The sequence below is a fragment of the Trachypithecus francoisi genome, unplaced genomic scaffold (assembly GCF_009764315.1).
Source record: "Trachypithecus francoisi isolate TF-2019V2 unplaced genomic scaffold, Tfra_2.0 Lachesis_group8, whole genome shotgun sequence".
Lineage (NCBI taxonomy): Eukaryota > Metazoa > Chordata > Mammalia > Primates > Cercopithecidae > Trachypithecus > Trachypithecus francoisi.
The window spans coordinates 61392681-61420009 of record NW_022681473.1 but is presented as its reverse complement, the minus strand read 5'-3'; the positions used below and the strand labels follow the sequence as shown (position 1 = coordinate 61420009).

The window sequence follows — 27329 nt, the reverse complement described above, 5'->3', positions numbered from 1 at the left end:
TCAGGAAACAACAAGTGCTGGAGAGGATGTGGAGAAATAGGAACACTTTTACACTGTTGGTGGGACTGTAAACTAGTTAAACCATTGTGGAAGACAGTGTGGTTATTCCTCAAGGATCTAGAACTAGAAATACCATTTGACCCAGCCATCCCATTACTGGGTCTATACCCAAAGGATTATAAATCATTCTGCTATAAGGACACATGCACACATATGTTTATTGTGGCACTATTCACAATAGCAAAGACTTGGAACCAACCCAAATGTCCATCAATGACAGACTGGATTAAGAAAATGTGGCACATATATACCATGGAATACTATGCAGCCATACAAAAGGATGAGTTCATGTCATTTGTAAGGACATCGATGAAGCTGGAAACCATCATTGTGAGCAAACTATTGCAAGGACAGAGAAACAAACACCACATGTTCTCACCCATAGGTGGGAACTGAACAATGAGAACACTTGGACACAGGGTGGGGAACATTACACACTGTCGTCAGGTGGGGAGAGGGAGAGGGATAGCATTAGGAGATATACCTAATGTAAATGACGAGTTACAATGGGTGCAGCACACCAACATGCCACATATATACATATGTAACAAACCTGCACATTGTGTACATGTACCCTAGAACTTAAAGTATAATATTAATAATAATAATAAAAGAAAATACACTGAAAATGATAGATATTGAGTAATATAAAAGGCTGCTTATGTAAATATTGTATTATCTTTAAAATATGTTTTTAAAAACACTTGTTTAACTAAATAATGACACTGAATTATATGGTCTATATCATGTAGGTGGAATATGTATTAAAATAGTTTCATAAAGGATAAAATAAAATCGAGCTACAGTGTGGAAAAGCTGAAATATTTTACTGTGATTAAGACACTATTAACGTGAACTAGAGAGTCATAAGGTGAAGATGGATTTTCTAATTTTTAGAATAATTACTAAGAAAAATAACTCAAAATATAGCTAATACTGTGTTAATAGAAAAATCAAAATGGCACAGTGAATCACTGAATAGTACCATGGTGATGGATTAGATATGTGTAAGAGAGGGAGAAAAGACCTGAATTTTAGTTTGGGTTACTGGGTGAATTGTGGTTTGGTTAGTGATTTACTGAAATTAACCTTAAGCAGATGAAAAGAAAACATTTTATTTTTGTTTTCATTTCACAGTATTTGCCATGTTAAATTTCAGTTTCCTATTTGTATTACAGTGGAGTTATCAAGTAGGAAGCTGATCTGGAGATCAAGACAGTATTGTAGCCTGAAGATATACACTTGTAGTTAATCAGTATGTAGATGATATTTAAAGCAGTGGTAGTTGATGATATCAGTAAGTGAGAAAGTGGAGTTAAAATAGAGGAAAAAAGATCAAATAAAAGATACACTGACATTTAGTGCTCTAGGAAGAAGACATATAATCAAAGAATAATAAAGAGTATAAATTAAAGTAGGAGGAAACATCAAACAAACATGATTTCAGAGAAACCAATAAAGGAAAATAATTCAACATTGCAGCAATATTCTATTGTATTGAATCCTGAAGAACAAACAGGAGAGTAAGACAATGAATTTTTGCTAAGTGTAGCAATAAGCAGATTATTGGTGACATCTGCACATACTGTTTCAGTGGTGTGAAAAAGAACATTCATTGAAGTGAATTGAGGAGAGAATGGGAAGTATGGACAGGGATTGTAGACCACAATGTGGAGAGGCTTTGCTGTGAAACAGAAAAGAGAATGGGAAAATAACACAATGGTGTGTGAAACAAGGGTAAATTTTTCTTTCAGCTTTTTCTTTTTAGACAGAGAATTATTAAAATTAAGCACTAGGGTTTAAATGTATTTCAATATAGTTAGTGATGCACATTCATATAGGACCGAGAATAATTCTGCGTTTGGATGGGTTGCTACCACAGATCTGTATTAGGAAAAACCAGGTCCTCTGGGAATAAAAGTAGACTAGCATGCTTAGAAGTCTGGGTCTGTGTAGCCTTCCGCTCCAGGGGCATCTTCAGGAAGTCACATGCTCATGTCTCCATAGAATCACTCCAGGGGAAATTCTGGGCAAGGGTGCTGCTGTGGTTGACACATCAGAAAAGACTCTTGTCTCCTAGACCAGGCTTTGGGTGAGTTGGGGAAAAATCTGAGGCCTGAGAAGTGCTTTCTTTGAGGACCTTGTCACAGAATGGCAGAGACTGCAGTATGGACAGTTCATAGAAAAATGTAAAGGTCAGCAATGGGTGGTAGAGGTGAAGGAGATTGTGTGTGTGTTGAGCCCCGTTCACTCTTTTATCTGTAATTTGAATTTAATGGCAGAAATTTCCCCTGTGACTAAATGTTGATCTTCTCCTTTAGAACTAAACAGAACTTCAAAGCACAATGATCAGAGAACCTATATTTAAGCTTTAGTTTTGGGATCTGGTACAAGTTAATCAACTTCTCTGACCCTTGTTTTTCTAGTGCATTCATTAGCAGTAATAATAATACTTTTCCACTAAGGCTTTTGTATCTCTAAATGAGATAGGACATGTAAAGGGCTAAGAACGGAGCCTGGAACATGAACAAGCACTCAATAAATATTAGATTGTTTATTATTAAAGGACTAAAATAATTTTAAAATGTCTGTCCTTTATTTCTTTTATTGTTTATCTAGGATAACACGCAAAGCTTGTGCTTTTTACATTGCTTGTGTTTTTTAAATACCAATAAAGAGTCTAGAATGATCACAATGCTCAGCAAGCATTAGTTTTTCATTTCCTTCTCCTTTTCATTAAAATAGGACTAACACTTCTAACTGTAGATGTGGGAAGTAAGTGGCAAGGGGATTATGTGATTCTACCAAAAACTAGTCAGTAAAACAAGAGCCATATAGATCATTGTCCGTTCTCTTCCCCCACTCACCCCTGAGCCCCTTCTTCTGAGTCCCAGCTCAAGGTCAATAGCAGATAGTTTCTTATCCTAGTGAGACTAGTCTATGGATCCCACAAGAAACAAGTCCAAAGGGCCAGCTTTTACTTAGCAGCTCAGATCCTTTAAGAGTATAGTATGCTCATGCCTGTTCCTCAGAGAGCAGCCTTTCCATCTTCCTGCCTGCGTGGAAGAGTATGGCAAGTGAAGTTCAATACTACATAGAAGGGAAGGACTCTCAATGTCCACTCCTTCTCCACCTTGACCCCCACATATACTTCTGAAGCCACAGAAGCTCCTGTCCTACTGCTGTGAGGAAAGTTTAGGCTCAACTCTCTCCATGGTCTACCACTATTATTTAGACAGAATTAAGCTAGTCAGCTGATGAGACAAGCTAGATATATGGACCCACCTGTAAAACATGCCTTCATTCAACCCCAGCTATACAGTACACTCATGTGTCTCATCTTGCTTTCCCTATGTTCTTTGCTAACAGGTCTTGGATGGAAAAAGAAAAATGCTTCTTTTTGTCCTCTGATTACTCACGACACATCTGGTACTTTGTAGAAACTTAACAAATTTGAAGTCACTTATCAATAAATTAATTAAACATGATCAACTTTTCCTTGGTTCATGAGTTCTTAAGTAATCAAGGGCCTCATTTACTACCCTTGTCCCAAATTCTGGAAGGTCTGTGCTGGTCTCTGGGATTAGGGTGCTTAGATTGCCAGTGTAGTGTTTCTTTTGTGGCTGCTCATCACTCATAATCAATTTTCTTATTCTTTACTTTTTCTTACTGATTTTTACTACATGTGAATTCTACTAGTATATTGTCTTTTCATCTTTGGTTTATCTGAGGCTTGCTTTCACTAAATCCTTTACCGTAAGCATTAATGATAAGGTGCAAAGTCATTGAGACAGATCCACCGAATCCACTGTCTTGAACCCTACAACAGCCACTGCCGGCAAGCCACTGGTATTAAATGTTGGCATAAACTGCCTGAGGGATAGAAAGATTTAGGTAATACAGACTTTGATCAACATATATAAATAGTATATATTAAAGTAGGTGCATAACTTTGGAATTATATAAATAGATTTCATGACAAATCTTTTGAGAGATAAGCAAACTCTTTTGAGAGTCAAGCAAACATTACTAAGTTTATAGGTAATGCATGGGCATTTATTATATCTGAACTTTATTGAGTCTTTATTATTTGCCTGGTGCTTATCTAAGTGCTCTATCAATATTCCAAATGCATACTCTTAACAACCCTGTGGTAGGTACTATTACTTTTATTTTAAAGAAGTGAGGAACTAAGCACAGTGATTATTAAGTAACTTGCTCGAGGTCATAAAACTAAGATTCAAACCCCAGAGCCTTTATTTTTAAAGCGATTTTTCTTTACAACTTCCCTAAACAGAGTCAAAGACAGAGAGATATAGGTAAAGAGAGACAGATATATATATATATAAATATATATATATTTATCCAATCCAGTAGCCACTAGTCACATGTGACTATTGAACATTTAAAATACGGTTAGTACAAGTAAGGTGAAATTGTAATTTAATTTAATCACTTTAAATTTAAATAGATGCATATGTCTAGGGGCTACCATACTGGACAGTACTGCACTAAATTACCGACTGAGAAATTTGGAGTGACTTTTTTCTGTCTTGTTCATTCGCAAGTATCCAGAGCTCTCTGTCTTTTGTGTGTAGCTCTGGATTTTGTCTAATGACTTTGTTACTTTCTATGACCAAGGCTCCTATTTCATTTATTTAAAATAATTTCTTAAAGAAAGAGTTCTTAACCTGGGTCCATAGATGGTTTTCTAAAATATCTGAATTCACTTACTTTTTATGCAGAACTTTGCTTGTATATATGTGTGTGTGGTGTGTTGGGAGGAGTGTGTGTGTGTCTGTGTGTGTGTGTGTATGCATTCTTTTTTTTTTTTATACTTTAAGTTCTAGGATACATGTACATAACGTGCAGGTTTGTTACATAAGTATACTTGTGCCACGTTGGTGTGCTGCACCCATCAACTCGTCAGCACCCATCAATTCATCATTTATATCAGGTATAACTCCCAATGCAATCCCTCCCCCATCCACCCTCCCCATGATAGGCCCCGGTGTGTGATGTTCCCCTTCCCGAGTCCAAGTGATCTCAATGTTCAGTTCCCATCTATGAGTGAGAACATGCGGTGTTTGGTTTTCTGTTCTTGTGATAGTTTGCTAAGAATGATGGTTTCCAGCTGCATCCATGTCCCTACAAAGGACGCAAACTCATCCTTTTTTATGGCTGCGTAATATTCCATGGTGTATATGTGCCACATTTTCTTAATCCAGTCTTAACTGGGAGACCCTTTCTGAGATTCTCAGAAGAGTTATGATAATTACAAATTTCAGAGCCACTATAGCACTACTCTTTCTTCTAGTCCTGAACCTTCTGTCACCTGTGGTTAGACTGGCCTGAAAAGGTGGTTAACTCAGCTGCACATTTGGATATATGTTCTTAAGACGACATCAAAAAATTGAAATGGAAGAGAACTGATTGTGTGGCACCAAGATTTTAATCTGATCTTTTTCACTGCAAGTAGTAGACATTAATATCTGTGATTCCCCACAGATTTAATTAACTAGGCCTTACTTGGAGTTACAGTGAGAAATGTAGCTGCTGCTAACTCAAGATGACGTTTATTAGAATGGCCACATAGGAGTATGGAAGGAAGAGAATGGGTCTTCTCTAAGGAGAAACAGGAAAAATCTTCTAGATGAGTTTTAACACCCAGGACACTGACTTCAGTAATCTGAACCATGTTTGAACCTGTCTTTTGGGAAATTCTCCATGGATGGATTTAATCTGGCTGAACCATATAGTAGTTGTAAAACTCTTTGCAAGTGCTGGAGATCATTCTGCTCCTTAATGAAGAGAAAAGTAAATCTCAAAATTCCTTTCTAGATGCACCTTAGGACAGAGAAATCTAATTGCATGGAAGAACATACTGAAGAAAAAGGCCTGAATAAATGAGAATGACAATGGGAAGACTTTGGATATTTCTGAAAAGGGACTAAAGCAACTCTTCTGTGGCTCCTGGGTATCTGTTTTCTATTGCTGCCATAAGAAGTTACTACAAACTTAGTGGCTTAAAATAATATATATTTATTTTTAACCGTTCATTAGATCAGAAGTCCAAAATGGGTCTCACTGGGCTAAAACCAAGATTTAAGGCATTCTTTTCTGCAATATTTTCTGTAGACTTAGGGGAAAATTCTGTTCACTTACCTTTTCCATCTTCTAAAGGCCGCTAATATTCCTTGTCTTCTGGTTCCCTTCCTTCATCTTCAATGTCAATAATTCATGTCCAGTCCTGCTCATGCTGCCATCTTTCTGGTTCTCTGCAGTTGACAAAGGTTATTCATTTTTTAAGTACTACTGTGATTTGATTTGGCCTACCTGGACAATGTAGGATAAACTCTACATCTCAAGGTTCTTAATTTTTAACTACATATGAAAATTCTCTTTTGACATGCAAAGTAGCTTGTCGATAGTTTTCAAGGATTCAGATGAGGACATCTTTGAGGGTATTATTCTTCCTACCACAGTAGGTCTTTATTAAGTTCCTTGGGAGCCAAGGTGACTTCTTCCTCCCTCACTTGCTGCAGGCTCAGATCCCTTTAGTACTCACAGACTCTTAGGAATACAGAAGGTCAGAGCTTTAAATTTCTTAAAATGTGTCTTTCCTCCTCCATCTCACATCACACAAGTGTCAAAGAGGGAAGTGATTGAGAAATTGAGTACCAAAGAGGGAAATGATCATATGAAAATCAAAACAATTTAAGATCACAACCAAGATGCACACACATACATCCACATGTTTATATCTGCACATCTGTGTTTATGAACCACCCTCATATTAGGATTGTGGTTATATTCTTCATGGTTATTGGTGTTAGTGTTTATTATATACGTAAATACAGTGCCAAATTCTTCCCTAGTATTGCAGTCTGCAAGACAGGTAGCTTCTTGATATTTCTGAATTGCATATGTCCCTATTATGTGCAGATGTTGACTGGAGGTTTTTTGTTTCTCTTTCTCCTAAATATTTTAAAATTTTGTGCTTAGTAGCAGCATTCTTGCTTCATGAAGCAGGGGATATTGGTTTCTGTCTCAAACTGAACATGGGTGTGCACAAATAATATTTAAGTTACTTCCTCTTACAGCTACCATCTCAATACTTATTGCTACTGATTCCAGTTGAAGGCTATTTGACTTAATGAGCTCTTCTCTTTTTCCCTAGTCAAACCTCTATTCCATTATGTCACCACTCAGCCAAACTACTGAGAACCACCAGAGCTTCTTCACACTGACTGGGATTGCAGGAATGCCAGAGAAAGACTTATGGATGGCCTTGCCCCTCTGTCTTCTTTACAGCACCATGATCTTGGGAAATGTCACCATCCTTGTTGTCCTCAAAGTTGAGCAAAGTCTCCATGAGCCCATGTATTATTTTCTAGCCATGTTAGCTGCCACTGACCTCAGCCTTTCACTGTCTTCCATGCCTACCATGGTCAGTGTTCACTGGTTCAACTGGTATTCAATAACTTTTAGTGGCTGCCTTATTCAGATGTTCTTCATCCACACATTTAGGGGAGTAGAATCAGGTGTTCTTGTGGCCATGGCCTTTGATCGCTCTGTGGCCATCGGCTTTCCTTTGCACTATGCTACCATTCTCACTCATAGTGTCATCAGCAAGATTGCAGCAGCAGTCTTGCTACGGAGTGTGGGGACTCTGCTCCCTGTGCCTTTGCTCATCAAAAGGTTACCTTTCTGTCACTCCAGTGTCCTCTCCCATGCAACTGCCTCCATCAGGATGCCATGAGGCTTGCCTGTGCTGACACCAGTGTCAATAGCATCTACGGCCTGCTGGCTGTGATCTTCATCATTGTATTAGATGCCTTGATACTTTTGGCCTCTTACATTCTAATCCTCCACGCAGTATTGAATATTGCTTCCCAGGAAGAGAGGCTCAAGGCTCTCAACACTTGCCTCTCTCACATCTGTGCAGTGCTGCTTTTCTATGTACCTCTGATGTGTATGACCCTAATTCATCGCTATGGGAAGCATTTGTCACCACTAATACACACATTCATGGCCAATATCTACCTGCTTTTCCCTCCTGTGCTCAATCCCATTGTGTACAGTGTTACAACCAAGCAGATCCGATGGCGGATTGTCCAGGCCTTTTGTGGGGCTAGGGTTAGCCCTTAATGGCATCTACTATTTCCATGTAAATGCAATCAAGTTAGAGAAAAGTATCAAACACAGCACTATCCAATAGAAATTCCCACAGAAGTGGATATTTTCTATTTCTCTGCTGTTTAGTAACTAGTAGCCGTACATGGTTATTAATTGCTTGAAATTTTGCTAGTGCAAGCTGAGGAACTGAATTTTAAATGTACTTAATTTTAGTTGATTTAAGTGTAACTTTAAGTTGTAATATGTAACTAGTAGCTGCTGTATTGAACCGTACAAATATAATTGGTTGTGAAATGAAATTGTATAATGGTTTTGATGAGAGCAATAATTTATTTTAGCTTGATAAAACATAAACTTTTATACTTTAAAATTGTATATGATAAATTTTCAAACATTTATGTACAATAAAATTTACTCACCTTGGCATATCGTTTTACAAGTTTTGACAAATGCATTGTGTTACCACCACTGAAACAAAGGTACAGAACAATTTTATCACTTCCCCAGATTTCTTTATGCTGCCCATTTGTGGTCAACCACTGTATTGTCACCCACCAGAGGGCAAGCATTGACCGGCAACCATTGATTGGCTCTCCCTCCCTATAGCAATTCTTTTTCCAGAGTGTCATGCAAATGAAACCTTGTATTATAGTCTTTTGTGTCTAGCTTCTTAACAAAATGCTTTTGAGATTCACCCATGTTTTTGCATGTATTGGTAGTTTATTCCTGTTTATTGCTGAATAGTTTTCTGTTGAATGTCATTTTTTAATAACTTTTTTTGAGAAATCTGTCCAGACTGCTCTTACTCCACTAGAATCACTCTGGTATTCAGTGATGAACACAGAACATTTATTTTCTTTTGCCTTTATTTTGTGTATTTATTTATATATTTTATAACATAAGGTGTACATATTTAAGAGGTTGGAATCAGAAAAGAAAAAATATTAAAAATAAATAGCATGTGCAGAGTTTGAGAAAATGGTGCATTCGGTGAGTTGGAAAAATAAGAAATTTCACATAAGCTTTAGAACTCAAACTCAGCCTCACTTCTGTTCAGAGGACTTTTCTGACTTGTGCTTAATATATACCCCATATGAACAGGGTCTCTTTTATCCCACTTCATCACAACCCAAGTATGTAATGTAGTTTAGACCATATGGTGGACACTTAATATATATTTTTGAATTAATGAATTAATGAGAGCTATATTAAGATTGATGTAATACTTCCTATTCTTTCTGTTCTTATTTAATATTCATAAATCTTATCTGAAAATTTCACAGTCACTCATCTTCGCTAATAGGAACCAGGAAAAGGGGGTGGTGTTTACTTATGCATCTGAGCATTACCTGATGTGTAACTTTATAAAGTTACTTGATCTTCCTTGATACTGAGATAAGCATCCTTACTCAGTGTGACTCATACATATATAGTGAGAATATATTTGGAAAATGTTTCAGGAAGTACAAAAAGGGCCGGGCGCGGTGGCTCATGCCTGTAATCCCAGCACTTTGGGAAGCCAAGGTGGGCGGATCATGTGCTTAGGAGTCTGAGACCAGCCTGGCCAACATGGTGAAACCCTGTCTTAAGTAAAAATACAAAAATTAGCCAGGTGTGGTGGCAGATGCCTATAATCCCAGCTACTAGGGAGGCTGAGGCAGGAGAATAGCTTGAACCCAGGGGGTGGAGATCACGCCACTGCACTCAGTCTGGGTGGCAGAGCGAGACTCTGTCTCGAGGTGGGGGAAAGTATAAAAAGCCAGGGTAGATTAGATATAATCAGGATTATTAATTGACTGTCTACTGTGAATAGTTGCATTCCAGACTAAACTAAGCTTAAACCATATGTGGGCACACAGTTGGAAATCAATCTATGAAATCGACAGATTAAGGAAGATGAATTTAAACCATAGTGCCTGAAGACCTGAATGGAAACAATTGACATTAGAAGGTAGTTTAGCATGATGGTTAAGGTGAAAAGCTTTGAAATAAGACTTATTTCAAAATTTTGAGTACCATTTCTGAAATAGGCTTGAGTACCATTTCTGCAACTTGCTAACTTTTAGACAGCAAAGTTATTAAAAAATGTCTCTGAGCTTCAATTTCCTCAGCTGTGAAATAATAGGTAATAATACTTAACTCATAAGGTTGATTAAGACAATGCATTTGAACGATATAGTTTCTGGAACATATTATGTGTTCATCAAATGTTAGGTTACTTATGTGTAGAAGGTAGATGGCTCCAGATATGACTTGAGTGGGAAGGGTTCTTAGGAGGAGTTCCTGTGTAAGAGGAGGGATGTATGAACGGCCAGGAGGGTAATGGGACCTCTTAGGAAGAGGATATATTGAAAACAGAGAACAATGGGATGACTCTTTCTGTTCTCCTAATCCAGCTCTGACATTCAGGGAGCCTTCCTGGCTGAGAGTCCTTAGCCTAAGGCTGAGTGAAGAGGAATGGTTATAGTTATTTGACCCAGGCAGGCAGTTTTTGCAGATATCCATTACTGTCAGCCTCCAGGGCTAGGGCTCCTCTCCCAGCCCCTGATGGATGGAGTTTGCTTGGGCCTGGGAGCAGGGTTTGAAGGTAAGTCTTGGAGATATGTCTGAGTTGCAGATGGGTTCCATCACTCTTACTTGAACCAGAATGCTTACTAATCAAGAATGCTCCCTGTTGCCTGGGGACTCTACTAGGCTGCCTATAAAGCCCTCACTTTTGGAAGCTGGTTTAGTCCCTGATCTGTTATGGGACTGAAGAGAAGTTGGTAGTGTTTCCTGCTGATGTGACCAGGTAAGGTGGGAGTGCAAATGTGGGAAAAAAAAAACTGAAGGGGAGGGAGTTTTTTAAAAATGAGGGATGGTAAGATAAGGAGAGGAAGAAGATAAAGCAATAAATTGATGGGAACTACAAGTAAGATGGGATGAAGAAAGGGAGGGGTAAAACAGATACTGGAAGAAATTGAGATAGGGAAAGAGAAGATAGGAGAAGAAAGAAGAGATAAAGGCAAAAGATGATAGGACTCAAAACTCCCTTTCTGTGGCCATAATTGTTTGCTAATGAGTCAATGATGGTAAATGAAACTTTCTGTTTTTCCCAATCCTGCTTTAGTAACTGGCATTGAGAGATTAAAAACATGCTTGCCCAAACTTTCAAGAAACTCAAACTTCTGGCAGAATAAGAACATGGTACTTGCATATATAAATTACCAATGTCAGCTGTGCCTCATTATTAAGCACCAGGTGAAAGGTCCAAGCAAAATGTAGGGCAAAGATTGAAGCAGAGGGTAGTTTTAGCTTAATATGTCATGGAACTTTCAGGGTATATTCTGAATTGTGGAGGAAATATAATTCAGTGCTAACAAATTAACAGAAGGTAGGGGTTGGTAAATGATGAGGATGGGTCTGTAACATTACGTATGCCAGAAAATAGGGATGGTGATCTTTGGGTCACTCCGTTATTGAGTTGAGTGAGTGTTATTCAAATAATTTCACCTGGTCTTCTGTATATGAATGGGCAGATGCTACCTTCTTCTTGGCCAGTCAGATGGAGACTTGTACCTGAAGAGAGAAAGCACTTACATATTGCTCTGGTTAGCTGGCAATGTTGAGAAAACCTTGATAAATTTAGGAACTGAACTTTGACCTACCACTGGCTCCAGAGTGTATGACCTCACAGAGAGAAAGCCCTCTGCTTCTTCTTCTGTTTCCATTCCACAGGGAAAATTTCCCCAGCAGCAAAGGGAGTCACTGTCTCCTCTCCTCTTGCCCTCCTTTGCGTTATCCAGTGTCATTTCTTCTTTGCCTTTATGAGATATCATTCAAAGAACAACTGACATCTGCTTTATAAGCATCTCATCGCTTAGTTACTTTTGCACCCCCAAATGCCCCTTGCATTCATCAGCACACGAAGACAAAAACAATACAAACATATGTAGAATTTTACACATAATTTTAAAAACACTTGGACTCCACAAACATTCTTTAGATGAGTCATGAGAACATAGTTCTCTATTTTGCTTATTTCTCATCTTCATCCCTCCTATACATCATATACAAATATAAGAGGACATTAAAAATTTTTGTATTTTAAAAGAAGGAAATTATAACATTTAGCTCTCCAAATTGTCTCATTAGCCTGGCCTTTCTGATCATCAGAAGTTTAGTAAAAAATAATAGACTTTGGAGTTAGTAAATTTGGTTTTGAATTTGAATCTGTATTTTAACTATTTTAGTCTAGATGTACTATTTAACCTTCCTGGGTCCATTTTCTGTCTTTAAAACAGAAGAGAAATAACTACCTTAAATTTACAATTGTATATAAAATGACTAATTAAATGTATGATATATATAAAGAATCTTAATTATTTTTCTTTCCTCATAGTTCAGAGTCTTCAACCAACCATGGCAATATTCAATAACACCACTTCGTCTTCCTCAAATTTCCTCCTCACTGCATTCCCTGGGCTGGAACGTGCTCATGTCTGGATCTCCATTCCAGTATGCTGTCTCTACACCATTGCCCTCTTGGGAAACGGTATGATCTTTCTTGTCATCATTACTAAGCGGAGACTCCACAAACCCATGTATTACTTCCTCTCCATGCTGGCAGCTGTTGATCTATGCCTGACCATTACGACCCTTCCCACTGTGCTTGGTGTTCTCTGGTTTCATGCACGGGAGATCAGCTTTAAAGCTTGCTTCATTCAAATGTTCTTTGTGCATGCCTTCTCCTTGCTGGAGTCCTCGGTGCTGGTAACCATGGCCTTTGACCGCTTCGTGGCTATCTGTAACCCACTGAACTATGCTGCCACTCTCACGGACAGGATGATCCTGGTGATAGCGCTGGTCATCTGCATTAGACCAGTAGTTTTCTTACTTCCTGTTGTAGTAGCCATAAACACTGCATCTTTTCATGGGGGTCACGAGCTTTCCCATCCATTTTGCTACCACCCAGAAGTGATCAAATACACCTATTCCAAACCTTGGATCAGCAGTTTTTGGGGATTGTTTCTTCAGCTATACCTGAATGGCACTGATGTATTGTTTATTCTTTTCTCCTATGTCCTGATCCTCCGTACTGTTCTGAGCATTGTGGCCCGAAAGAAGCAACAAAAAGCTCTCAGCACTTGTGTCTGTCACATCTGTGCGGTCACTGTTTTCTATGTGCCAATGATCAGCCTCTCTTTGGCACACCGCCTCTTCCACTCTACCCCAAGGGTGCTCTGTAGCACTTTGGCCAATATTTATCTGCTCTTACCACCTGTGCTGAACCCTATCATTTACAGCTTGAAGACCAAGACAATCCGCCAGGCTATGTTCCAGCTGCTCCAATCCAAGGGTTCATGGGGTCCTAATGTGAGGGGTCTTAGAGGAAGATGGGATTGAAGGTAGGAAATTGTCAGGACTTGAATTATGCTTAGGAAAGAAAGGGACTTGGGGCAGTCTTATCCACAGGCATTCTGGTTCCTGAGTCAATTCCAACTGAATTTTAGGAGTGGGAAGAAGACAGTAGTTTTCCCCTGAGCTTATCAAAGAGTTTTATTTTTTAATACCATAATTTAAAACCAAATTAATTGAGCATATGTCCCTGAACCATTTTAGACAATGACATGACTCATGTGTATATAAAAGCAAAATAAAGTCACTTTAATATAGTGGCACAATTTAATTATCTCCTTTAAAACAATAGTTTTTAGAATAGAAGTAAATTACAATTTTATTTTCACATCCAGCTGAACAATTTTTTTTTTTTTTTTTCCCTGAGGTGACAGTTCCAGTGAGGCAATAAATGTTGTTACTTGAGCTGGTAAAAGGAGAAGTTACATATGCTCACAAAGACACAGATGTAGAAAGTTACAATTAAAAACTTTAGGAAAATCTTACACATCGGTTTCAGTTCCTGGTGTCACTTCTAGAGAGCGCTGTATCCTTACAAATATACTCTCTATACGTCTATCTTTCTTTAATCCCTCTTCCTCTTAGTAGAAGTGATACTTTTCAATTTTAATTAGTACTTTGTATACCTCCAATCCATCCAATATATAAAATTACACATTGACTTTCATTATTTTCTCATTGCCTATATATTCTAATATAGTTCTAATCCTGAGTCCACAGTTAACTCCGCTGCTGACTCTCAGAGCTGCAGCTTTTTTCTATTTGCTCTTGTTTCTTGGGTTGTTAATTGTCTACCCAGCTATTAACCGCTTCTACCCTCTGGTATACTCATCACTCTAGAATTGCACAGTAGCTTTGATGATTTTAATAGGGAATTTCTAGATTGCCTTTATTGACAACATTTGTTTTGTGAAGAAGTAAACTCAGGTGCAGAGTTGTTAGGGAGCTGGAGATAATTCTTCAATTTTTTTTCTACAGTTTTGACCATTTCATCCGACCTAGGATAACTCACGTTTGAGCATTGTGAACCAAGCAGGTACTCCGATTTGAGCCACCTGTCTCCTCCCCTTATATCACCTTCCTATTCCTTGGCAGATAGGGAACACCAGCCCTAGTCTGGTTTCTTGACCTCAGTTTTCTTTCAAGCTATGTTTGTTCAGCTCAAGCACTGACAACTTTGTGATTTTGCTTTGCTTGGGCTCCAATCCCCTTTACCAACAATAATCACATATCATTTATAATTAAAATTATTTGCATGAGTTTCCTTTTATGCATTATATTCAGGTAATTGAGATTACATAAGAGCGTGTGGCAGGACTCACACATTTTTTAGGTGAGGAGAAACAAGTGAATGACCATCCTATAAAGTAATGCAATTATAAATAAAATTCAGTTTTTCAAACTCCAAGTCCCTCATTGTAGCTAAAATGTTTCTTGGCCTTGTGCACTCAGAAGGAAGTCTTTGTATTCTATTATACCACAATTCAGTATTTTACCTTTCACGTTTTTGTTCTTACATTGCTGCCAAATAAATGTCTCTTTGGTCTGTCCTCATCAAAAGGAAAAAAATACAACTATTATTCAAAAGTGCAAGAACCCAAAGATATATCTAGTTTCTAGACATCTGACACCATACAATTTCCCTCAGAGAGTATCATACTATTGCAGAGTCTCTGACCCTGAAATTGACTTGTGGCAGAACAGACATCCCAGAACACACACTAATTTAACCATCCAAACTTTTCTGCGTCAGTTATTTCAGATGTCTCTGGCTTTACAATTGCTTCTTTTGAAGACTTTTCTAAAAGTTTACCCTGGTAGATCGATAATTTTCTATTTGCAATGGAGAAGTTTCCAAACATCTGGAAAAACAATAATTTTTTTTCTTTCCTACGTTTGGTTTCAATATTTACTGGCTAAAAAACATAACAGGAACTTGTGTGAACATATTTTTTGGACCATAATTTATTTATTTCACACTTTTCACTTCAGAAATATTGCTATGTTTGAATGCAGGGTAATATCTCAAGCGATATGTGGCTCTTTTAAAGTATACAATATAATTGAATTCCAGAGGTTTTTAGATGAACAATTGTGAAAATGTGTGATTTTCTTCCAGTTTTATGACAGTCATAAAATAGTCTGCTATATGTGTGTTAATCTTCTATTACTCAAAAATGTAGTTTTTATACCTGACTAAAAATGCAACCTTTTCACTCAACACCAAAAAAATTTCATCAATGTACTCCATCCCTATGGTAATTGTCAATAGGCTATGAATTTGTGTTTTGTTATTTTAAGCAATGTATTTTATATATTTGGAATTCTTCTGATTATGAGTGTCATATATATAATTAAAATGTGTGAATGTATTGAGAAATAGAAAAAAATATTTAAAATCTAATAACAATTATTTGCAATCCTACGGAGAAATTATATAATATAGTCATGTGCCCCGTAATGATCTTTCAGTCAACAGTGGGCCTCATATGCCATAGCAGTTCCGTAAGATTATAATACCAGTATTTTTGCTGTACCTTGTCTATGTTTAAACAAACATAAATACTTACCATTGTGTTACAGTAACCTCAGTATTTAGTAAAGTAAAATGCTGCACAGTTTTGTAGTCTAGGAGCAATAGGCTATTTCACAGGTAGGTAGTAGGCTATACCCTCTAGGTTTACGTAAATACACTATGTGATAATCACACAATGATGCATTTCTCAGAAAAAAAAAAACCCTTATTAAGTGACTCATAACTGTATATAACCTAATCTTTTTTTAATAAACAAACACATGGGCATACATGTGTTCTGATATTTCTTGATACATTTATAAATTAAGATAATGGTTTATATGCAAATGTATGTCTTAAATATTTACTTGCTATTATTCATTATTCTCTATTAAATTATATTTTGTATTAGATTTTAACTTCTAGGAAGCTTTGCTTTCATTATCCATCAAAATAGGCCTGTTGTCATTCTTTTACATATGCTTCCTTAGGTGTATGATTAAAATTACCATATTTTGCTAATTTAATTACTTATTTACTTGTTTTCTTCACCACCTGAACTCCATGATAGTAGGCCTGTGTCTTATGTTTAACTTAATCTTTAACAATCAATACAGGGTTTAGCAAACACCACTTAGTTGTTGATGCTGTGTTGCATTGGTGAATAACATGTCATCATCTTTGTATGTGATGGCTTTTGCTACTATTTCCTATTACTTAACACTTCAGTAACCCTTGATGTATTTTCTTATAAATATATATTGATTCTATCTCTGATTATCTGTATTGATTTCCAGAAATATAAGTTATTAAATTTAGAAGGAGGCAGAATAACTGTTGGTCTCCTTGTGTTGGCCAACTGTAGTGGCTGAAGCTGTGGGCTCTGGGATCATACAGACTGGGCTTAGATTTAAGTTCCTAACACTTTATTGCTCTATATTCTTAGAAAAGTCATTAAGCTTCATAAGTCTTTAACTTCCTAACCCACAGAAGAAGAGGAAGTAATAAAATCTACCTTTCCAGGTTCTTGCAAAAGTAAATACTGTTGGCCGGGTGCGGTGGCTCAAGCCTGTAATCCCAGCACTTTGGGAGGCCGAGACGGGCGGATCACGAGGTCAGGAGATCGAGACCATCCTGGCTAACACGGTGAAACCCCGTCTCTACTAAAAAAAATACAAAATACTAGCCGGGCGTGGTGGCAGGCGCCTGTAGTCCCAGCTACTCGGGAGGCTGAGGCGAGAGAATGGCGTAAACCCGGGAGGCGGAGCTTGCAGTGAGCTGAGATCGGGCCACTGCACTCCAGCCTGGGCGACAGAGCGAGACTCCGTCTCAAAAAAAAAAAAAAAAAAAAGTAAATACTGTTAATTCCGGTAAACATATAGCCCAATGCCTAGTACCTGGTCAGCACTAAGCATTTTATTGTCACTATTTTCTAAATTTTGACCTCCAATGTTATTCAGATAACTAATTGTTTTTCAATAAATACATCTAATGCTGTTTGTTCTCGTATTGCTGCCAAATAAATATATCTTTGGTTCTACCCTCATCAAAAGGAAAAAAAATACAACTATTATTCAAAAGTGCAAGAATTCCAAGATATATCTAGTTTCTAGCATCTGACCCCAAACAAGGATTAAGGTCAAAAGACTTTATTTTAGACAGACAGCCTGTTGGCAAGCCCAGAATAAAACCACAACCGTAAGGATTATTTGTAAGAGACTTTGTTGCTTTTTTCTTTTCACTTTTCCATTGTAGTTACATTGTAGTTATTTAATCAGAAAATTTTTCCCATCCATACATGATTTGTTTGCTTGTATTTCAGTAGAGTTTAAAATTATCTTTGTACTTAATTTTTAATTTAATTTTTGTGGGTGATAAAAATCACATGCACACAAATATGAAATGTTGTACAGGTTTTCATTTTTCCTCCTTGTATTATTTGACTACTCAATCAATTTTATATAAAGTTCTGATATTTCTTGATTATAGGTCACATTTTCAGATCTTATATGATATGTATTACAGTGTGATTATTCTATTTTTTGTTCTCATTGATTTGTTGAGTAAACTGCACAATTTTACAGCTGTTTAATAAATCTATTATATTAAGCTTCATTATAGTTTGTAATGTATTTATTTTTACTGTATGTTCTCCAGTTTACTCTTATATCTCTGTTTTTAGAATTATTTTACTAATTACAAAAGAAATGTTACTGGAAACTTAATTAGAAACGTATTAAACCTGCTGGATAATTGAGAGAAACAGACAATATTTAGCCTACTGACTCTTCTGATCCAGAAATACTTATTGACATTTTATGACTTGAGTCATTTCCATCAAGTACAGATTTGAATTTCTGAGTTTAGGAGAAAAACTAAAAATTTTGTTGTTTATTTCATGAAAATATGTTTCCATTTTCTTGTGGTTGAGCAGAATATGAACTGTTTTTCAGGACAGCTTCATTGACTTGAAATTTATAGTTACTCCCTATTTATTTTGGCAATAGGTTTTCTATCATGTCAGATGTTTGGTGTGTTTGTAATTTATCAACATATGCTGAGTTGTTAAAGACTTTTTGTTGTTGTTTTGATTTGTTTTTCAAACATTGGGAAATGTGTTAGACTACTAGTCAGATGCAATTTTTTATACATTGTACAAGCGCTAGAGACATGCTAATAAATTTGATTAATGCAATTCCTCTGAGGAAACAAAATACAAAAGAGAAACAGACATGCAATTAACAATTATGACATAAATGGAGAATGTTTGAGGTCACAGAAAAAGACCTGAATAATGCAGTCGGAGGAGATAAGCAAGATTGTCCCTCCCTTCTCCATGAAGCTGTGGGAAATCTAGTCAGGATCAATAATCAAACAATAAAGATTCACCTAAATTCACCTGAGAACATAGAATATATAAGATTATTTTGCCATATAAAATATGTAAGACGACTTGAACCTTCTTCAAAATGGTTCTTTGAAACAGAAATAATAGTAATTACTTGTGGGCTCAACTTAGGTAGTAAAACATTGATATATATTAATAATAGTTTTCTACTAATTCATAGCAGAAAATTGTTAAGGTTTGACTTATTCTAAATTTTATGTTTTATATCTTTGTCTACTACTAAGTAACCACAAATAAAAGATAGACAAGAAACAAATGAATTTTATAGAAAATAATTTGAGGTATCTAAATATCTTTAGTTGGCTATTTTCTTTTAAAAATATGAAACTATAACCATGCATATTGTGTTATATTGAATATTATATTTTTATTTTATGCTAGCTTAAAATTATTTCTAAGCTTTTAGTGAAATTGAAACATTAGACAGTAATTTAAAATATCAAATGCCTAAACAACCATAAGAACCATTATTTTAGAACATATATTTTAGAACAGCTAATCAAGAATATCAGTACTTTAAAAAATACTGTATTTTAAAATATTTTTTCCTATTTCTTACCAAGAGCACAATCATCCTTCTGTTCTTTTAGTTAACGGTGGCTTATGGAATCTTGCCATAATATAGAAAAAAATTGTTTTTTATTAAGGGATGTTAAGAGATAGTTTATTGCTGTAATTCAAGGCTGTGAAAATGATAAGGTAAAATAATTACTGGTTCTACCTATTTCACTGTTAAGGAAGGCACAAAGGGAGAGGATTGCTAACCAACTCATACTTGACAATAGACTTCTTTCACTTAAATGGGAAATCAACAATTCACACAAAATTTGACTGAATGCTCCTCAACAAATACCATGTGTCTGAAAGTCACCTGAAAGAAAACCAGCAACTGGATTGGGGTGATAATCCTTTAATCTTCAGTGCCTTGCTATTCCTTGTCTGCAAAGGAGTGCAATCCCTGCTTTCACATATACTTATCCTCGTCCTATAAATTGTGTAACTAAAATGCTGTATCAGTGTGTTGAGTCATGATTTCAATAACTTTCTAAAACTGTCAAATACATACTTATCAACATCTATGTCAGTCCTACTTACAGAGCTCTTAAAGAGGTTATATGCTGTACTGACTATAGTCATCCCTTGTTATCCATAGGAAATTGGTTCCAGGACCCCAGGGATGCCAAAATCTGAAGATGTTCTGTCTCATATAAAATGGTGTAGTATATGCATCTTACCTACACATATCCTCCCATATACCTTAAATTATCTCTAGAATATTTATAATGCCAAGTACAACAAAACTACTATGTAAATAGTTGTTATACTGTATTGTTTAGAGAATAATAACGAAAAAATTGTCTACATGTTCAGCATAGATGCAATCAATCATACTTTTTTTCTGAATATTTTTTATCTCCACATGTGAAACCTATGGGTAAGAAAGGCCGTCTGTATATGAATAATTAAGAAATATAATGATATATCATTGATAATACTTTGCTTAGAAAGGTATTTTCTCTCCTGATCCTGGCTGATCTTGTACCACGTTTACTGACACTGTTGTTGTAGACCCAGTTTTTCCAAAACCTTTTCACGAATTTGCTGTGTCTTCACACAGTATACAATGGGGTTCATAAGAGGTGGCACTAGCAAGAAAGCATCAGCAATGAGGATCATGGCCATTGGGGATTTGTGCTTGCCAAAGCGGTGCATGGATGCCAAAGCAATGATGGGTACATAGAAGTTAAGCACAGCACAGATATGGGAGACACAGGTGTTGAGGGCCTTGAGCTGCTGCCTATGGGATCCAATTCCCATGACCATCTTCAGGATGAACACATAAGACACAGCAATTAACACACTTTCTGACATCATACAGAGGGCAAGAAAGAAACCATAGAAGAAGCTGACTGTGTTGTCGGAGCAGGCCAGCTTCCTGACATCCTGATGGAGACAATAGGAATGAGAGAGTAGGCTTTTCCTACAGTATGTCAACCTTTTAAGAGTGAAAGGAAATGGGAGTACTAAGAGCATGCTTTTAATGAGAAACACCAGCCCCATTTTGGCAACTCTGGCACTGGTGAGGATAGAGCTATACCTCAGAGGGTTGCGTATGGCCAAAAAGCGGTCAAAAGACATGACCAGAAGCACTGAGGACTCCATATCTGTGAATCCATGAATAAAGAATTCTTGAGCAAAGCAAGCATTTGGGGAGATTCCCGTGGCATTGAATACAAAGATCCTTAGCATAGTGGGTAGGGAGGAGAAGGACAGGCCCAGGTCAGAGACAGCCAACATGGAAAGGAAATAGTACATGGGTGCATGGAGTGAGGGCTCAGTCCTGATAACAAACAGGATTGTGCAATTGCCTAGGATGGCTACCAAGTACATGAGGCAGATGGGGACAGAGATCCATACATGAGCATGCTCCAACCCTGGCATTCCAATCAGAAAGAAGGTGGTAATCTCAATTTCAGAAGAATTGGGAAGGTGCATGATGAGTGCATTGAAAAGTCTTTATTCTCAGGTCTGAAATGACACTCAATATGGATCTCCTGTGTTCATTTCCCTCCTTTCAGCATGTTTGTCTATGAAATAAAGAAAATGGAATTGTGAAAGACTTATTTCAAGAAATAAAAGAGAGATATTACTTCTAAACAGACTATAATAAAGTCAGATCTTAACTGACAAGGGGAACCAGGAACATGGGTACTTGCATACATCTTTGTTAAATCCTCAGAAAACACACCCACATAAATAGCAGCAACTTTCAAACAAATTCCTCTTGTGTTATTAGGCTTTGCATTACCCCATTTCAATGACAAATTGTATAGAGTCAGAATGGACTGTAGGACCCCCTTCCCTGATCTAGAATGAACCTAGAATAATAATAAAAGGAAAAAGACTGGGAAACTCCAGGAAGTAGATACTAGTTTTGAAGAATGAAGAAAATCAATGGTTTCTCCAATTTCTAGTCATTTGCTGCAAACATTCGTTCAGGCAAGGTGTGATAGGCAAGGTGTTCTTGCATTGCTATAAGAAATGCCTGAAGCTGGGTAACTTACAAAGAAAAGAGGTTTAATTGGATTGTGGTTCTGTAGGCTCTTAGAGCATGGCACTGGCATCTGGTTGGGCTCTGGGGAGGCCTCAGGGAGCTTTTATTCATGACAAAGGTGAAGCAGGAACAGGCATGTCACATGGCAAAAACAAAAGTGAGAGAGGGAGGGAAGGTACCACATACTTTTAAATCATCAGATTTTGTGAGATCCCACTCACTCTCAAGAGGACAGTACCAAGCCATAAGAGATCTGTCCCCATGACATAAACACCTCCCACCAACCCTCATCTCCAATGTCGGAAATTCTATTTCAATATGAGATTTGGGTGGGACAAATATCCACACCATATCACCAGGCTCTGAGCTTCTAAAGCTGTTTTTACTCACAAGTTCTTCAAAGGCAGCAGTCCAAAGTAAGGACATAACAAATGCCATGTATGATTGACTATTAACCCTCTCTCATAGCATAGTGAAAACCCCACCTTTTCGTATGATAGTGGATACAATGTCCTTATGTATGACCAATTCATAATGGTGCTCTCTATCTTTGAGGATGGGAGGAGAGAAGAGATTCTTGGACTTTCTCTAAAGTTCAACACACACTTTCACAGCTACAGAGTGGCTCAGTCAACTAAACTATAGCAATATTGGAGACACAGTATGCCACAGATGAAGTGGGTTGGCACTGCCTGGGCCCATTTTTCCCCCTGGAATTATAAGATACATAGTTGTTCCCTAAATCTAGGGCTTTTTTCATAGGTAACTGAATCAACTATGTATATTTGAGAGTTTTCATGTGCTTTATGACATTAAACACATCAGAGACAATGAGGCTCCAAGATATATAAAGCATATCCATCTCTACTCCTTGGCCTAAAATAAAAGTTTTATTGAGAGGCTAGGGCACTGTAAAAGAACTCTTGACAATTAGGAACAAAACCACAAACTTTTCAACTAGTTTATCCTCCAGAACGAGACTCTCATGAGTCATTAAGGACAAATCCTCTTCTAGAAGACCTGGGCTACCTTCCAAAAAGGATAAATCAGTTGTTTTGTCATGATCTGGATATTAGCCACTCTCTCTCCCCTAAAGTCCACAGGGAAAAAGTGTGCAGAGATTCTTTTGGACAGTGTATCATTAATTCTTTAGCAACTCCAATTAGGTCAGCTCAGAAGTGTCTTGCCCCTTAAAGTCTTCCTTTCTAATCACTCCAAGCAGAGTTCATGTATCCCTATTATAATTTGCATTGCAAATCTGTTACAGTACCTCAATTGTCTTGTGACTTGCTATTTATGTGTCTGTCATCCACAGTGGCCAATAGAATCATTAAAAGCCCAGTTTGTATCAGACCAATCTTGATATTTTCTGCGCCAAGCACAGTTCCTGGCAAATAGCACATATCTAATCATTATTAATTAAATATTATTAAACTGAATTGATTTCCATTTGACTAAACTGATCTTGAGAATTATTTTTGTTCTGTGTGAGTGACTGAAGCTTCTTTCCCTCTTTCAAAGAAAGTACTATCTATAATTTCTATATGAGGATGTTCTCTGATTTGAGGATATAAGAGTCTTGCTTTGGCATGATCTTTGTCATTTCCCCATAGCCCAGAGAGCAGAGTGCATTGATGTATTTGCCTTCTAGTTACTCAGCTGTTCAGATCTGTTCCAATGTGAATCTCATGTTGATTCATTATTAATATTAATTTGACATCTATATTAATACATTAGGATTAATTCCTTTCACTCACATAGCATTTTATGTTTTCTTCTGCTAAAATCAATCTTTTCCCAGCCTGGATTTAACCATCTAGCTTTGGAACCATTCTATATGCCATTGTCAAAGTCATGCTTAATGCCCTTCTTTTTCCCCCATCTGTATGCAAGAATGGTCTAGGTAGTATAATATACATACTACATATTATTTTATGTTTTATATAAAATATACTATGGATCAAATAAACTTCTGTTTAGAGGTTAAATTATCAAAATAAAAATAAATAAATTAATCAATGATAAAACAATGTTTAATTTTATAATCCTTCATTCTTCCAATATTTCCTTTTATGTTTACATTAAAATCTATACTTCTTACCATAGCTGATAAGGCTCAATAGGAGACCACTAGAAACCTCTTTTGTATACTACAACCACACTCCTTTTAGCAGCTCCTCAAACATTCCAACATCTTTCCCTCTCAGGACCACTATACTGCTTTCTTCTCAACTCAAATGCCCTTTCCACAAATATTTGGGTCATTGTTCAAAAGTCATGTCCTCAGAAAGGTCTGCTTTGAACACCCTCACTGCCTCAGTCATACTCCTTCCTTTTGTTCTGGTTCATTTCTTTTAAACAGTCTTATCTATTTAAGTGTTTATAATAAGAAGGAAAATCCAATTCTATCACTATATTGTTTTGTGTGCCTCTGCCACACGATAGACCTTCATTAAATACTTTTAGATAAAAGAGAATGACTAAATAATCTCTATTAAGACAACATTAATATATTTTTGATATAATGAGATCAATTCCATATTTATAAAATGTATCTTATTTAAAGATCTTGTGGTAAGCATTAGTTTAAATAATGTTACTGACTTGGCACAGTGGCTCATACTTGTAATCCCAGTGTTTTGGGAAGCTGAGGCAGGATGATCCCTTGAGTCCAGGGATTTGAGACTAGCCTGGGAAATATAGGGAGACCTTGTCTCTACAAAATTAAAAAAAATTAAAATAAAGTAATACTCTTTATAAAATATTAAAAATATTTCAATGTTAGTGCAATATACAGAATAAATAAAATACAGAAATACAATCAATAAGATTGCTCATTATCCTTTGCATATGTCATTATAAAATTAATTAATTAAGTGCTTTATTTTACCTCCAAATGCTAAGGTGTAGGGAAAGCAGACATAAAAGTAAGTGGGTTAAAAGAAAAAATAGAAAAATAAGAGAGATAGGCATTAATTTTTATTACATTATGCTAGATGTTTTATATCTGCTATTTCATTCAATCCTCACATGGTAGTATTATTCCTGATTTACAAATCTGAAAACTGAAGCATAGAGAGATTAAATTCTCAAAGAACAGATATTATTATGAACACATGCAATTTGAATAGATGTTCTTTGATTCTAAGCTTTTTAAACTATGTCTTGCTTCCTATCTCATGTTAACTAATATAAGTTAAAATGTTTAGAATGCAAAGAAATTGCATTCTAATTGAGGATATGTACAAGTTAGGATACAGTGTGCGATAGAAATGTTAAGGAAGGCCGAAGCGTTGGCCTTTATTACATGTCAGTTTCATCACCCTGTAGAGTCTCCTCTAGAAGGATTTTAATCAATAAATGTCATTTCTATCACATTTCTGAAAAAAATACATCAAATAAGAGGAAAAAATGCCCATAATGATTGTTGGTAGCAAAATTCAGCAAACGGAGCCACCTCTGAGACAGAAAGGGCAGTACCTGCTAAGCCAGATCAGGAGGTAAAGAAGGTGAAAGACAGCTGCAGCCTTGTAAAGCTGAGGGGAGAAAGAAGAGAGGGTAACTAATTTTAAGAGAGAAGTGAGAAGAAAACATTGGGAACTATTACTGTGTGCTAGACTAGAGTTTTTGCTAGATTATTTTTATATTCAAATATTTCTGCTTTCCAAATCAGTTCATTTCACTTGTTTAAAATTGAAGATACATATTTATGTATAGAGCTCTGTGGCATTATTTATGAACAGGAAGTAGTAAAATAGCAAAATTACTTTGAGAATAAGAGGTAGAGTTGGCAAACCGCTAATCAGTCGAAAACATAATAAACCTCCCATTAGCCATATATATAATTAAAAAGGGACTAATGCATTTTCCCCAAGTACAGTATCTTATGTAGAAAGTTTACTCAAATATTTTTAATTAAATTGATTTTGTAAAGGAAGATTCAGATTTTACTACTAACAAGTATTAAAATTCAGCATCATCTAAGGATGCTTTTCTTAGATGATGTCTTAAATTCTTTATACACATCATTACAATTCTTTATATACATCAACAACCCGGTTATGCCAAATGGCATAACCGGGTTGTTCTCTGGTCCCTGTTCCAAAGTTCTTAGAATTGCTTGAAACCATAACGTCATCTCACCTGCTCTTTCTTCCAAAACTGAAGCCCCCACCTCTGATTCCAGTGTAGTGGCTAGAATCCTGTTACCTATGGACGGACTTCCAACCTTGAGAAGTCTGCTTTTCTGTTCTTTGCTGGGGCGGATCATTTGTTCTGCTGTCAGACTTGTCCTATTTCCCAATCCCTATCCCACAAAGAGTTCTGAGTCTACCTAGCATTTTCTCTAACTGTGAATAAACAATTTCATGATTTCTGAGATGAACAATAGATAGGTGAAGTGAAGTGAACAGTGCCAATGTCAAAGGATAGTAGTAAGATTTAGTGTCTGGACACAGTGGCTCATGCCTGTAATTCCAGCCCTTTGGTAGCACAAGATGGGAAGATCACTTGAGGTCAGGCATTTGAGATCAGCCAGGGCAATATAGGGAGACTGTATCTCTACAAAAAAATAAAAATAGTTATCCAGGCATGGTGGCACATGACTGACTATAGTCCTAGCTACCCAGGAGGGTCACTTGAGCCTAGTAGTTTTAATCTGGAGGAAGCTATGATCGCACCACTGTACTCCAGGCAGAGTGACACAGTGAGACCCCATCTTGGGGAAAAAGTAAAAGGAGATTAGGTGCCTTTTAAAATTTCCACAACTTCTCCAAATTTTAGTGAAAGTCTCCTCTTGTCTGGCAAAGATAACTCCAAGATAAGCTTCCTGCACTTCCCATTGAAACCATATTGTTTGTTTTTTACCACTAAGTTCCTCCTATGTCAAAATTTTGGAGTTTCTATTACAGCCACCCTCATTTATGTTCCTTCCAAGTCTCAGTTCTTAGAACACTGATATTTCAGACACACTTAAGGACATAAAGCCATATTACAAGACAATATTATGTTATGGCCCTATTTTACTTACCATTTAATCACATAGAGAAACAGAAATAGGTTTATTCTAGCGCTTTCTCTGCCTCAGTGGCCCATGTCTGCTTGCCAAGACTTTTATCTACACACCATTGATTCCTTGATCTGTCTTCTGAGTTTTGCTCTCATGGGACACCAATCCCTCCAGCTCTGCCACCCTCTGTAAACAAATTATTTCGCTGAAACATTTCCTGGAAATTCCCAGAAGAGACCCTGGGTCA

General features: G+C 36.7%; 3 protein-coding genes across 3 annotated transcripts; 2 read left to right on the top strand and 1 right to left on the bottom strand.

Annotated features, from left to right (window-relative positions):
- The first annotated feature begins 7258 nt into the window (after positions 1 to 7258).
- Positions 7259 to 8211, top strand: LOC117081323 (olfactory receptor 51H1-like). Its single transcript, XM_033207141.1, is given in 2 exon segments — positions 7259 to 7796; positions 7799 to 8211. Coding segments are annotated over 2 exon segments (951 nt in total).
- Positions 8212 to 12407: 4196 nt separating this feature from the next.
- On the top strand, positions 12408 to 13773 carry LOC117080665 (olfactory receptor 51T1). Its single transcript, XM_033205876.1, has one exon. The coding sequence runs from the start codon at positions 12538 to 12540 to the stop codon at positions 13582 to 13584; it is 1047 nt and encodes a 348-aa protein (XP_033061767.1). The 5' UTR covers positions 12408 to 12537; the 3' UTR covers positions 13585 to 13773.
- A 6794-nt stretch (positions 13774 to 20567) lies between these two features.
- Positions 20568 to 21515, bottom strand: LOC117080664 (olfactory receptor 51A7-like). The gene has a single exon (XM_033205875.1). The coding sequence runs from the start codon at positions 21513 to 21515 to the stop codon at positions 20568 to 20570; it is 948 nt and encodes a 315-aa protein (XP_033061766.1).
- Positions 21516 to 27329: the final 5814 nt, after the last annotated feature.

What these genes read in the sequence shown, in the direction of transcription:
- LOC117080664 (XM_033205875.1), bottom strand. Translation starts at nt 21,515, where the DNA reads ATGCACCTTCCCAATTCTTCTGAAATTGAGATTACCACCTTCTTTCTG.
- LOC117080665 (XM_033205876.1), top strand. Translation starts at nt 12,538, where the DNA reads ATGATATATATAAAGAATCTTAATTATTTTTCTTTCCTCATAGTTCAG.